Source organism: Pleurodeles waltl, chromosome 6 (genome assembly GCF_031143425.1).
Source record: "Pleurodeles waltl isolate 20211129_DDA chromosome 6, aPleWal1.hap1.20221129, whole genome shotgun sequence".
In the NCBI taxonomy this organism is placed as follows: Eukaryota; Metazoa; Chordata; class Amphibia; order Caudata; family Salamandridae; genus Pleurodeles; species Pleurodeles waltl.
This window is the reverse complement of record NC_090445.1, coordinates 18,346,409-18,360,213: the sequence shown is the minus strand read 5'-3', so window position 1 is coordinate 18,360,213 and position 13,805 is coordinate 18,346,409. Positions and strand designations below refer to the sequence as shown.

Below are 13,805 nucleotides of genomic sequence, written 5' to 3'. Positions count from 1 at the left end.
CTCATACCTGAGGAGTACAGGTTGAAATTGAGGAACACTGCAAAGGGGGGTACATGAACATAGGCAGACTATGTGGATGCATCTGTGAAGTTACTGGATGTTTGGTTAAAACCTAACAAGGTTGATAGCACAATTTGACAAGTAGTTCCTCACATTAGTTACACCAGCATCTGGTGGATTCGAAGTTCTGTAGTCCTAGAGAGCGGGGCAAAAAGGGGTGATGAATGGGTTAGAACTAATAACTCTAAAAAGCATCAGGGGGAGATCCCAAGAAACGGGATTAGGCGCACAGAAGGAGAAGGAGGGAGGTGGTAAGCCCCACCAAGTTTCTTCCTCAAACCCCTAAAAATGAGGATGGTGCATCCCACCCGACCCTTGTAGTAAGCAGAGAAGTGGAGACCCTAAGCTTTAAAAGTTCACAGATGGTAGGCCCTGCGTTGATTGTCAGCAGGTTGGGCACTACAGGGGCCCTCAGCTGGTCCCAAGAAGAAGGTAAGCACTGGGACTGTCGGTGTAGCCCTAGCGGATTGTTCTGCAGATGAGGACGCCCTAGTAGCTTTTAGCTGGGAAGTAGGGCCAGAAGGTGAGTTGGTGATTCCAGAGGGTAGTAAACACTTTCACCCTTTCCAGGCGGATGGGATCACAGTCACTGCCCAGAGGGACACTTGTACCAGTCACACCATTGTGCATGACAGGCTGGTATCCCCAGACCAGTATGTGCCAGCAGAAACCAACGAGTGAGAACTGTCCCAGGTGAGGTTACTCTCAGGCCTGTCGCTTTAGTGAATTTAGAGGTGGATGGTTCCTCTAGTTACCACACGGTTTAGACCCAGCCATATGCAAATCAGTCTTGACCCAGCTCCAACAGGAAGAGTCCAGTCTCAGCTGCCAGGCCAGGTGCCCCCTAAACAGGAACGAAAGCAACCCAGGACCGGGTTCACCCTGACTGGTGCTCTCGGTTGGATGTAGCTTGGTTCGGGTGGCACAGTGAGCGTGGCAGCCACGTCTGGGTACACCCTTGGCCACTGAGGGTGATACATCAAACACACAAAAGGTGATGGGAGGAACGCCTGCTGTAAGTCTGACCACGGGCAATCTCTGGGGCACCAGTCCAACCCATCGGTCCTCCGCTTTTGGCCACCTCGGATAGGACTCAGTCATATTGTCTTAGCCACAAACCTAAATGATAAAAGATGTAAGATTTCACAGTGGTTCGAATTTACTTGTCAAATCCAGGTCACGTGAGCCGAGGGCTGCAACCATTGGGTGAAGTCGGTGTTCAGCCACATGCTTAGGGCCCCTCCCATTAGATGACGCATTGTAGTGTCCTGAGGACACGTCATAGTGCAGCCCCGCCCACAGGTTTGTCCCTACATTCACCCACATCCATCCAGTCAGGTGACCCTGCTGATAAAGGGGTTCAGGGTCCATGTGCCCTCACCCCAGATGCACTCAGCACTCAGGGTCTGTTGTTATGGTTCTCCCATCATACAGGCCTAGGGCCCACACACCACAGCATTAAACACACTGTGAAACAGGCTTGAAATTACTCAGAGCCCGTGGAGACTTCCACAAATCTAGCTTGATGTTTCAAACAACAGGAGTCCAAGGTCTGGGGCATATCCAGAGCTTAATTTGTGCTTGTAGTTTCCGGTGCTGAGCACCGGCACTTATTTTTGAGGGCCGGGGCTAATTCTCCTGCCTCAAGCATTTGCTGCGAGCAAAAGACACATTTGGGAAAGACGGAGGAAGAGAAAAAGGAAAAAGCGTCACTATGTTAGAAATCAGAAAGCTGCAAGAGTGAGCTGAAGGGGCATGGAGTGGCTGTAAATGGATTGACGAGGCCCGAGATGGCTTCAGGATTACGCTGCCTCAGTATTCCAGGCTCGCACATTTAAATGCAGCAGCCGCGTGTTTAAGAGGAGGGCTTTGGGCACCGGCACGTTTTATTTACAAATTAAGCACTGGGCATATCTGTGCCCTTCAGACAGTGCCAACAGGGCACTGCCCGCAGTAATAGGCATTTTCTAGAGCTATGGGAGGTTCGAGGTTTAGAATGTGGGACCTTCGGGTGCTGGTGAGACGGTCTGCCGCTAAGGGGGTGACACTACGTAAGCGGGGCAGGGACGGGCAGCATGTTATGGTTTCCACAACACAGCTTGGATGGCACGAGGCCTGCACCGTTGTGTGTAAGACAATCTGGGGAGCAGGGGCCTTTCCTTCAGGTGACCCCGAGCATCCGGGGGCAAGGAGAAGCCGCGGTGCTGGTGGGTTTAAGAGGGGCACAGACTCCACCTGTCCAGTTTGGCGCAGCGGCTCCCAAGCATGGTGTCCCCCACCCATAACAGGCTGCCACCGGTGCCAGGCTGCAGTGAGGAGCTCCAGGCAGGCATCGCTCAGAGCCGGCTGTCTGGGTGATCCTGTGCCAAGAGCCATCTCTGATCTGTCCACACTCGTCATCCATGCCCATCGTGGGCAGAGCCAGGCTCAAGGCGAGAAACAGGAACAGCTGGTGTAACTTGGGCAGAGTCCGATATGGCGATGTGCCTAAAATCACAAGCATTATCCATGGGCAGCTGGGACTAGAGTGGTGAGCTGTAAGTATCCTCATTCAGGGCATTCCCCAAAGAGTCCTTCCGTTGCACTGAGCCCCCGTGGCCCCTACATGTCCCTGTGCCACCGCCCCCCCTTCGTAGGCTTTCACCTCACACAGCTCTGCCAGTGCACCTCAGTCCTGACCCGCAGCACCCCTGAGGGGTTCTAGACTAGTAATGTAACCAGCACACAGCTCTCCCAGTGCACCCCAGTCCTGACCCCAGTGCACCCCAGTCCTGACCCGCAGCACCCCTGAGGGGTTCTAGTCTAGTAATGTAAGACACACACAGCTCTCCCAGTGCACCCAGGCCAGACCCGCAGCACCCCTCAGGGGTTCTATACTAGTAATGTGAGACACACAGCTCTCCCAGTGCACCCCAGTCCTGACCCGCAGCAGCCCTCTGGGGTTCTAGGCTAGTAATGTGAGACACACACAGCTCTCCCAGTGCACCCCAGTCCTGACCCGCAGCACCCCTCAGGGGTTCTATACTAGTAATGTGAGACACACACAGCTCTCCCAGTGCACCCCAGTCCTGACCAGCAGCAGCCCTTTGGGGTTCTATACTAGTAATGTGAGACACACACAGCTCTCCCAGTGCACCCCAGTCCTGACCCGCAGCAGCCCTCTGGGGTTCTAGGCTAGTAATGTGAGACACACACAGCTCTCCCAGTGCACCCCAGTCCTGACCCGCAGCACCCCTCAGGGGTTCTATACTAGTAATGTGAGACACACACAGCTCTCCCAGTGCACCCCAGTCCTGACCCGCAGCAGCCCTCTGGGGTTCTAGACTAGTAATGTGAGACACACACAGCTCTCCCAGTGCACCCCAGTCCTGACCCGCAGCACCCCTCAGGGGTTCTATACTAGTAATGTGAGACACACACAGCTCTCCCAGTGCACCCCAGTCCTGACCCGCAGCAGCCCTCTGGGGTTCTAGACTAGTAATGTGAGACACACACAGCTCTCCCAGTGCACCTCAGTCCTGCCACGCAGCACCCCTCAGGGGTTCTATACTAGTAATGTGAGCCGCACACAGCTCTCCCAGTGCACCTCAGTCCCGACCCGCAGCACCCCTCAGGGGTTCTATACTAGTAATGTGAGACACACACAGCTCTCCCAGTGCACCCCAGTCCTGACCCGCAGCACCCCTAAGGGGTTCTATACTAGTAATGTGAGCCGCACACAGCTCTCCCAGTGCACCTCAGTCCCGACCCGCAGCACCCCTCAGGGGTTCTATACTAGTAATGTGAGACACACACAGCTCTCCCAGTGCACCCCAGTCCTGACCCGCAGCAGCCCTCAGGGGTTCTAGACTAGTAATGTAACCAGCACACAGCTCTCCCAGTGCACCCCAGTCCTGACCCCAGTGCACCCCAGTCCTGACCCGCAGCACCCCTGAGGGGTTCTAGTCTAGTAATGTAAGACACACACAGCTCTCCCAGTGCACCCAGGCCAGACCCGCAGCACCCCTCAGGGGTTCTATACTAGTAATGTGAGACACACACAGCTCTCCCAGTGCACCCCAGTCCTGACCCGCAGCAGCCCTCTGGGGTTCTAGATTAGTAATGTGAGACACACACAGCTCTCCCAGTGCACCCCAGTCCTGACCCGCAGCAGCCCTCTGGGGTTCTAGACTAGTAATGTGAGACACACACAGCTCTCCCAGTGCACCTCAGTCCTGCCACGCAGCACCCCTCAGGGGTTCTATACTAGTAATGTGAGCCGCACACAGCTCTCCCAGTGCACCTCAGTCCCGACCAGCAGCACCCCTCAGGGGTTCTATACTAGCAATGTGAGACACACACAGCTCTCCCAGTGCACCCCAGTCCTGACCCGCAGCACCCCTAAGGGGTTCTATACTAGTAATGTGAGCCCCACACAGCTCTCCCAGTGCACCTCAGTCCCGACCCGCAGCACCCCTCAGGGGTTCTATACTAGTAATGTGAGACACACACAGCTCTCCCAGTGCACCCCAGTCCTGACCCGCAGCAGCCCTCTGCGGTTCTAGACTAGTAATGTGAGACACACACAGCTCTCCCAGTGCACCCCAGTCCTGACCCGCAGCACCCCTCGGGGGTTCTAACCTCATAATGTGAGCACCCCTCAGGGGTTCTATACTAGTAATGTGAGCCGCACACAGCTCTCCCAGTGCACCTCAGTCCCGACCCGCAGCACCCCTCAGGGGTTCTATACTAGTAATGTGAGACACACACAGCTCTCCCAGTGCACCCCAGTCCTGACCCGCAGCACCCCTCAGGGGTTCTATACTAGTAATGTGAGCCGCACACAGCTCTCCCAGTGCACCTCAGTCCCGACCCGCAGCACCCCTCAGGGGTTCTATACTAGTAATGTGAGACACACACAGCTCTCCCTGTGCACCCCAGTCCTGACCCGCAGCACCCCTCAGGGGTTCTATACTAGTAATGTGAGCCGCACACAGCTCTCCCAGTGCACCTCAGTCCCGACCCGCAGCACCCCTCAGGGGTTCTATACTAGTAATGTGAGACACACACAGCTCTCCCAGTGCACCCCAGTCCTGACCCGCAGCACCCCTCGGGGGTTCTAACCTCATAATGTGAGCACCCCTCAGGGGTTCTATACTAGTAATGTGAGCCGCACACAGCTCTCCCAGTGCACCTCAGTCCCGACCCGCAGCACCCGTCAGGGGTTCTATACTAGTAATGTGAGACACACACAGCTCTCCCAGTGCACCCCAGTCCTGACCCGCAGCAGCCCTCTGGGGTTCTAGACTAGTAATGTGAGACACACACAGCTCTCCCAGTGCACCTCAGTCCAGACCCGCAGCACCCCTCAGGGGTTCTATACTAGTAATGTGAGACACACACAGCTCTGCCAGTGCACCGTAGTCCTGTCCGGCAGCAGCCCTCGGGGGTTCTATACTAGTAATGTGAGCCGTGCACAGCTCTCCCAGTGCACCTCAGTCCTGCCCCACAGCACCCCTAAGGGGTTCTATACTAGTAATGTGAGCCGTACACAGCTCTCCCAGTGCACCTCAGTCCTGACACGCAGCACCCCTCAGGGGTTCTAGTCTAGTAATGTGAGCCGCACACAGCTCTCCCAGTGCACCTCAGTCCTGCCCCACAGCACCCCTAAGGGGTTCTAGTCTAGTAATGTGAGACAGACACAGCTCTGCCAGTGCACCCCAGGCCAGACCCGCAGCACCCCTCAGGGGTTCTAGTCTAGTAATGTATGACACACACAGCTCTCCCACTGCACCCCAGTCCAGACCCGCAGCACCCCTCAGGGGTTCTAGTCTAGTAATGTAAGACACACTCAGCTCTACCCGTGCATCCCAGTCCTGATCCACACACAGCTCTCCCAGTGCACCTCAGTCCTGACCAGGACACAGCTCTCCCAGTGCACCTCAGTCCTGAACCGCAGCAGCCCTCGGGGGTTCTAGTCTAGTAATGTAACCCGCACACAGCTCTCCCAGTGCACCTCAGTCCTGACCCCCAGCACCCTTCCGGGGTTCTAGACTAGTAATGTAACCAGCACACAGCTCTCCCAGTGCACCTCAGTCCTTACCCGCACACAGCTCTCCCAGTGCACCTCAGTCCTGACCTGCACACAGCTCTCCCAGTGCACCTCAGTCCTGACCTGCACACAGCTCTCCCAGTGCACTTCAGTCTTCAGCTGCTGCACTGCTAGGGAAGATATAGAAAGAGCTGTGCCAATGCACCTCAGCCCTCACCAGCAGCATCTCTACTACTTCAGTCCATGCACCCCTGTCAGTGCTCCCAGTGCCCTCACCGCGCCCTGCTGCTCCAGCTGTTAGTTCTGCACTGCAGCACATTGTAGGAGCTGTTCTTTGTTTAAAGGAGCCTTTGGATCTTTAACCCTTCTCTATGGCAACCAAAAGCCATGGCTCCCAAGTTACCTAGGTCCATGCCTGATGTGCGGCTCCAGTCCGTGTTTTTTACTCTGAATGCTGGGACTTGTAGTTTTTCGATGGAATAAAGAAAACTACAAGTCCCAGAATTAAAAGAAAAAACCTGGACTGGAGCATCACATCACACAGAGGCCTGGGAAACTTGGCGGGGCTGTCGGAAACTGAAGAGGAAGCAGACACTGTTCCTATTGGTGGATGCTGGGAGATGCACCCGGGGGGCACAGTTGACTGAACAGCCCCTTACCAGGGCATGTGGGCAGCCCAGCTGCAGTGGTGTATCTTCGGGGGAGGAGGTGCTTGGAAACATTACACCCCACTAATAGTTGGGTACAGGTGCTTTCAGTCGGGTAAGGTGTCTCTCGGATTTCACCAGGCATCTTTACATGCACACAGACAAAAAAACACACACTGTCTGCCTCTCTGTTATGAAACCCCTCGAAAGTGTTGGTTATTTTACAAAATATTATTTATTCTCACTTAGTGCCCCCACCAATCTGCATTTCACTCTCTTTCCAGTGTCCCTTAGGTCCCTCCCACGCACCCTGCTTGTCTATAATGTATTTTAACATTATATGGGTGCCTAATTGTTCGGAAATATGAACCTCACCGCCGACCCCCCGTCTAATCTTACTGACCAAGCTCCACCCCTGCCCAGCTGGCACAAGTCCTGATGACTACCAGCTGTACCAGCGCTGTCATGAAACTAGACACACTCACACAACACACAACCTCTGTGGTCAATACAGAAAGGCAGATGGGTAACGAAAGGCGAAAACTGAAACCTATCCCAGGCAGGGCTCACATGCCAGCCTCATATTACACTGTTCATATAGGGCACTTACCAGCATGAAGGTCCTCTGACAGTTCAACAGCTTGTCAGAGCCTTTGGGCAGGAGAGTGGCTGGTGCAGTGGCACCGGGCCCAGGGGTGTTTTGGGCACAGTCCACCCAATTATGACTGACTGTTACAACCTAACTTCAGGTTATAGGGGTCTCGGCTTGCATTATGGCCCGTGGGACCCCCACTACCCCGCTGCCTTTGGGTCTGGTATCTTCCAACATATCACTGTGATGTTACTTTAAAGCCCACTGCCCACCCCCAGACTCTCACACACTGAGAAGCCTTCACACAGGGTCCTGCAGTGATGTCACAGCTCCAGGCTCTGACGTCACGCTCAGCACCCAGGAAGTAGGCACACTTCCTGGGTGAGGGTGGAGGGGAGTCAAGAGATATGTGTATTTGTAGAGCGCACTATCACCTCGAGTGTGTTCCTGCACTTTGTCGGGGTGGGAGCCTGGCCCTGTGACAGAGCGGGGGTGCAATATGGGGAGAGAGGGTAGTTGAGGATCTTGCAAAATTCAAGAAGCTACAAGGCTCGGATGTGGAGAAGACTAGACCTCCTGCTCAAAAGGTGTGGCTAAATAAAAAAATATATTCTGTAATCATTTTGCTCTTTCACCGTCAGGTAGCTACATATAAAACAACATGCAGCTTTAATGAAAAATAAATTTAAAAAAACTGTTGTCAATGGGGCACGATAGTACATTATGAAACCTCCCTTGCATATTGCATTGCAGAGGCTTGTGTGTAACCAGAGAGCCACAGAACTAAGCCTTGGTTGCTGCACTGGAGAATAGAGACGTGTGTTTTCAGTGCTGCGAGGTCACAGCCTCTGACAGAAAGCACTGGGAATATGTGATTCATAATTTTTAACTTGCATTACACACAGTATAAGATAGACTGCCACAAAAAGTGGAAAATGTTTAAGCTAAAATGGTGCTTCCAAAATATACATTTTAGTAATACCCAGAGTGCACTTAATGCAATTTATTTAAGTTACTGTGCCTTCAGCACCTCCAGGCGTAGAAAGCGCAATATAAATACATTTACAATGGAAAGCACACACTTCACAGTGCAGTTGTTAACTCTTTGCGCTACCACTCAAAAATAATAAATCTTTGTCATCACAAAGCTTCCAGTGATTAGGTTAATTAAAGCCAGTCCGGCTCCCAAGCATCTTTTACGTTTGCAGATACAGTAGTTGCTCACATTTGCATTTCTTTGCAGCAAGCAGGCACCCTGGCAGGAAGGCTTGTTTAGCTGTCTGCGCAACTTCTGTTTCACAGCACAGGAGACTCACTGTATGACACTTCCAGCGACACACTTAAACTGTCAGCATTAACGGTCCCAGAACAGTTGTCTTTTTACAAAAAGTAGAGGATTTCGCAAATCATAAAAGTATGGGCACATCGTGCCCCTCCGATCCCGCCCACCTCAACCAGTGTATGCGTGAGATGTGTGCAAATAGGAGTCTGGCTAAGAAGAGGCCCCCAAGTGCTTGGCAGAAGATGACGGGGCTCTGATCGTGTGGGTGAGGAGCTTGAAATGCAAGTGGCATCTGCCCCTGCACACAAATGCATGGATTAGTGAGTGACGGCAGCAACGGACACCTGTTCCTGCAGATAAATGCTTGGATTAGTGAGTGACGGCAGCAACAGACACCTGTCCCTGCAGATAAATGCATGGATTAGTGAGTGACAGCAGCGACAGACATTTGTCCCTGCAGATAAATGCAAGGATTAGTGACTGACAGCAGCGAGGGGTATCTCTCCAAGCGGATTAGTGAGTGACAGCAGCAACAGACACCTGTCCCTGCAGATAAATGGATGGATTAGTGAGTGACAGCAGCAACAGACACCTGTCCCTGCAGATAAATGCATGGATTATTGAGTGACAGCAGCAACAGACACCTGTCCCTGCAGATAAAGGAATGGATTAGTGAGTGGGAGCAGCAACAGACACCTGTCCCTGCAGATAAATGCATGGATTAGTGAGTGACAGCAGCGACAGACACCTATTTTTTTAAAATAAAAATCGAACATTGTTTGGTGCGGGGCAGCGTCCTAGTGACGGAGCCTTGTAACAGATGTGAAATGCATTGATAGGAACCACTGTGGATGGCACATACTGGCAAGCGTTTATAAATTACCATCAGCTAGTCGGTTATTTACAAATCCGGCAGGTAGTCCCTCTGCCAGGGCGATGGAGTATTTATTTATTTAAATACATTTGGTCCAAAGAATTTGGACCGTTTAAACTTAAAAGAAAAAAACTGTTTTACATGATTGTATAAATCCATTGGAATCGCAATAACTCATCATAATTCATGATAACAATCATTCAAGATACTATAAAAGTCTGATAATCAGCTAACGTATAAAATATTTCAATAAAATCCTTACAACTAAAATTAAAATTGGCTTATGTGGTCTCAATTTACTCCTAAAAAGGTCTAGAATTCATGCTAAAATACAGGAAAAGATGTCACATATAAATTAGTAAAATCAGAGAAATAACAGGGTACATATCATATATTATGAGATAAAAGAAGGAACGAAGAAATATAGATCTGATTGAGATCTCCCTCTGTGAACAAACAAAGGCTTAGCCTAAAGCTCTTGGGGCCTCTCTACAGAAATGAGCCTACGACGGATACGCCAAGCCTCCGAAATTTGGAAACTGAGGAGGCAACCAATGTGGATGTTTCATATTTGCATATTCTGGTGGCATTGACTCTATCCGACAGTAATGCATTTTTACAGAGGGGGATAATCCACTTTCCTCTGGGGTTCTTGTATGAGGGACAAAAAAACAAAATATGCTCGATTGTTTCTTTATGAAGAGGACAAGATATGCATCTATCAGTCGAAAGGACGCTGGATGACCAGTGGGCCGTATAAATATTACTAGGCAGGGAACCATATCTAAGCTGTAGATAAAGGGCACGAGCATGCGATGGAGTAATTTACTCAGTCAGCTGCCCCACAGTGATGGAGTAATTTACTGCGTCGACCTAGCAGAACAACGGGCCGTCTGCCAAAATATAAATAAGGGCCTTAATTACAATTTAGTGGCGTAAATCCTTCCGTCAGCGTGACGGATTTCCCTTAATGGCGGTAAGAGAGACTGTCTTGTTAACTCTAACTGAGTCCAGGAGTGCTCTGAGCTCAGTCGGATTCCAGGCAGGAGGCTTGGACGTCCGAGGCCATTCTTGGCGATGACATCCTCTCTCGTGAGTCTGACGTCCACCTCACCCATCCCACTGCTTTCTTCCCAGACTTACCTCCCACCTCCAGCCTGATGACCTCGGCAGACACCCCCGCCTCGTTGGTGGCCAGACAGGTGTATTCTCCGGCGTCCGACCTGCGCACTCCCTGGATCTGAAGGGTCCCTTCTTGGGTACCTGGCGATGGGCTCAGCTCCTGCTCACCTGGTAACAAAGGAGGGCGAGAGAGGAAAGGTCTTTACTCAAAGAGTCATTGCCCCACAATTGCCCCATCAGTGCTGCCCCCACCCCTCAGTCCTGAGGTATGTTAAATCCCTGGAGACCACGCACAGCATCTCCCCCATCGCACCGCAGCTAAGATGGAGGGCGTTCAGCCTGAGGATTCTGCTGCCAATCCAGCTCTTCCTTCAGAAACCGAGGGTGTTTCCATTCACACAAAACTCCACATCTGCCCATTTTTTGTTTTTATCTTTTGCAATTCGTTTTATTTTGAATACTCTATCCTCCTGCTATTGCAAAACCCGTAGGGCCTGGCCTGAGATTATTTCGAATGAGCATCAATACAAGAAAGTGCTTTACTATTTGGAGTTAAGAGCTTCTCCCTTGGAAGACACTAGCAGCAAACATCTGTCCTGACATGCAAGACAGAGACCTCTTACACTACTGTGATATCATCTGAGGGAAAAAGTAACCCCACGTACATTATGAGGACATTGCAAATCACTGAGGAGGGAGAAAAGAAGCTACACTGATACTCACAGCAATTAATCTGATGCAATAGTGAGATGAGCTGCTGCGCCGATACTCATAGCAATGCATGAGATGCAATAGTGAGATGAGCTGCTGCACCGATGCTCATAGCAATGCATGAGATGCAATAGTGAGATGAGCTGCTGCACCGATGCTCATAGCAATGCATGAGATGCAATAGTGAGACGAGCTGCTGCACCAATGATAATAGCAATGCATGAGATGCAATAGTGAGATGAGCTGCTGCACCGATGCTCATAGCAATGCATGAGATGCAGTAGTGAGACGAGCTGCTGCACCAATGATCATAGCAATGCATGAGATGCAATAGTGAGATGATAGTGAGGTCCTGCACCGATGCTCATAGAATGCATGAGATGCAATAGTGAGACGAGCTGCTGCGCCAATACTCATAGCAATGCAGCAGATGCAATTGTGAGATGATAGTGAGGTGCTGCACCGATGCTCATAGAATGGATGAGATGCAATAGTGAGACAAGCTGCTGCACCGATGCTCATAGCAATGCAGGAGATGCAATAGTGACATGAGCTGCTGCACCAATGCTCATAGCAATGCAGGAGATGCAATTGTGAGATGAGCTGCTGCACCGATGCTCATAGCAATGCAGGAGATGCAATAGTGACATGAGCTGCTGCACCAATGCTCATAGCAATGTAGGAGATGCAATAGTGAGATGAGCTGCTGCACCGATGCTCATAGCAATGCAGGAGATGCAATAGTGAGATGAGCTGATGCACCGATGCTCATAGCAAAGCATGAGAAACAATAGTGAGATGAGCTGCTGCACCAATGTTCATAGAATGCATGAGATGCAATAGTGGGATAAGCTGCTACGCCGACAATCATAGCAATGAATGAGACAAAATATTGAGATGAGCTGCTGCACCAATGCTCATAGCAATGCAGGAGATGCAATAGTGAGGTGATAGTGAGGTGCTGCACCGATGCTCATAGCAATGCATGAGATGGAATAGTGAGATGAGCTGCTACGTCGACACTAACAGCAATGCATGAGATGCAATACTGAGATGAGCTGCTACACTGATACTCATAGTAATGTATGAGATGAAATAGTGAGATGAGCAATAGTGAGATGAGCTGCTGTGCCGATACTCATAGCAATGTATGAGATGCATTAATGAGATGAGCTGCTGCACCAATGCTCATAGCAATGAATGAGAAGCAATAGTGAGATGAGCTGCTGTGTTGACACTCACAGCAATGCATTAGATGCAATAGTGAGCTGAGCTGCTACTCCAATACTCATAACAATGCATGAGATGCAATAGTGAAATGAGCTGCTACGCCGATACTCATAGCAATGCACAAGATGCAGAAGGTGAGATGAGCTGCTACGCCGATACTCATAGCAATGCAGAGGACGCAATACTGTGATGAGCTGCTACGCCGATACTCCTAGCAATGCATGAGATGCAGTAGTGAGATGAGCTGCTACGCCGATACTCATAGCAATGTATGAGAAACAATAGTGAGATGAGCTGCTGCACCAATGTTCATAGAATGCATGAGATGCAATAGTGAGATGAGCTGCTGCACCAATGCTATTAGCAATGAATGAGACAAACTATTGAGGTGAGCTCCTGCACCAATGCTCATAGCCATGCGTGAGACACAATAGTGAGATGATAGTGAGGTGCTGCAGCTATGCTCATAGCAATGCATGAGATGCAATAGTGAGATGAGCTGCTACATCGACACTCATAGCAATGCAAGAGATGCAATACTGAGATGAGCTGCTACACTGATACTCATAGTAATGTATGAGATGAAATAGTGAGATGAGCAATAGTGAGATGAGCTGCTGTGCCGATACTCATAGCAATGTATGAGATGCATTAATGAGATGAGCTGCTGCACCAATGCTCATAGCAATGAATGAGAAGCAATAGTGAGATGAGCTGCTGTGTTGACACTCACAGCAATGCATTAGATGCAATAGTGAGCTGAGCTGCTACTCCAATACTCATAACAATGCATGAGATGCAATAGTGAAATGAGCTGCTACGCCGATACTCATAGCAATGCACAAGATGCAGAAGGTGAGATGAGCTGCTACGCCGATACTCATAGCAATGCAGAGGACGCAATACTGTGATGAGCTGCTACGCCGATACTCCTAGCAATGCATGAGATGCAGTAGTGAGATGAGCTGCTACGCCGATACTCATAGCAATGTATGAGATGCAATAGTGAGTTAAGGTGCTACACCGATTCTCATAGCAATGCATGAGATGCAATAGTGGGACTAGTTGCTACGCCGATACTCAGCAATGCATGAAATGCAATAGTGAGATAAACCGCTTCGTCAACACTCATAGCAATGCATGACATGCAATAGTGAGATGAGCTGCTATGCTGAGGCTCATAGCTATGCATGAGATGCAATAGTGAGATGAGCTGCAATGCCGATACTGATAGCAATGTATGAGATGCAATAGTG

General features: G+C 50.6%; 1 protein-coding gene across 2 annotated transcripts in view; it reads right to left on the bottom strand.

Moving 5' to 3' along the window:
* HMCN2 (hemicentin 2) overlaps positions 1 to 13,805 on the bottom strand; it is an 816,728-nt gene that overhangs the window by 616,058 nt on the left and 186,865 nt on the right. For both annotated transcript variants that reach the window (XM_069237054.1, XM_069237056.1), the window contains exon 15: positions 10,630 to 10,776. In XM_069237054.1, coding sequence (XP_069093155.1) covers positions 10,630 to 10,776 — 147 coding nt within the window. The remainder of the gene's footprint in view (positions 1 to 10,629; positions 10,777 to 13,805) is intronic.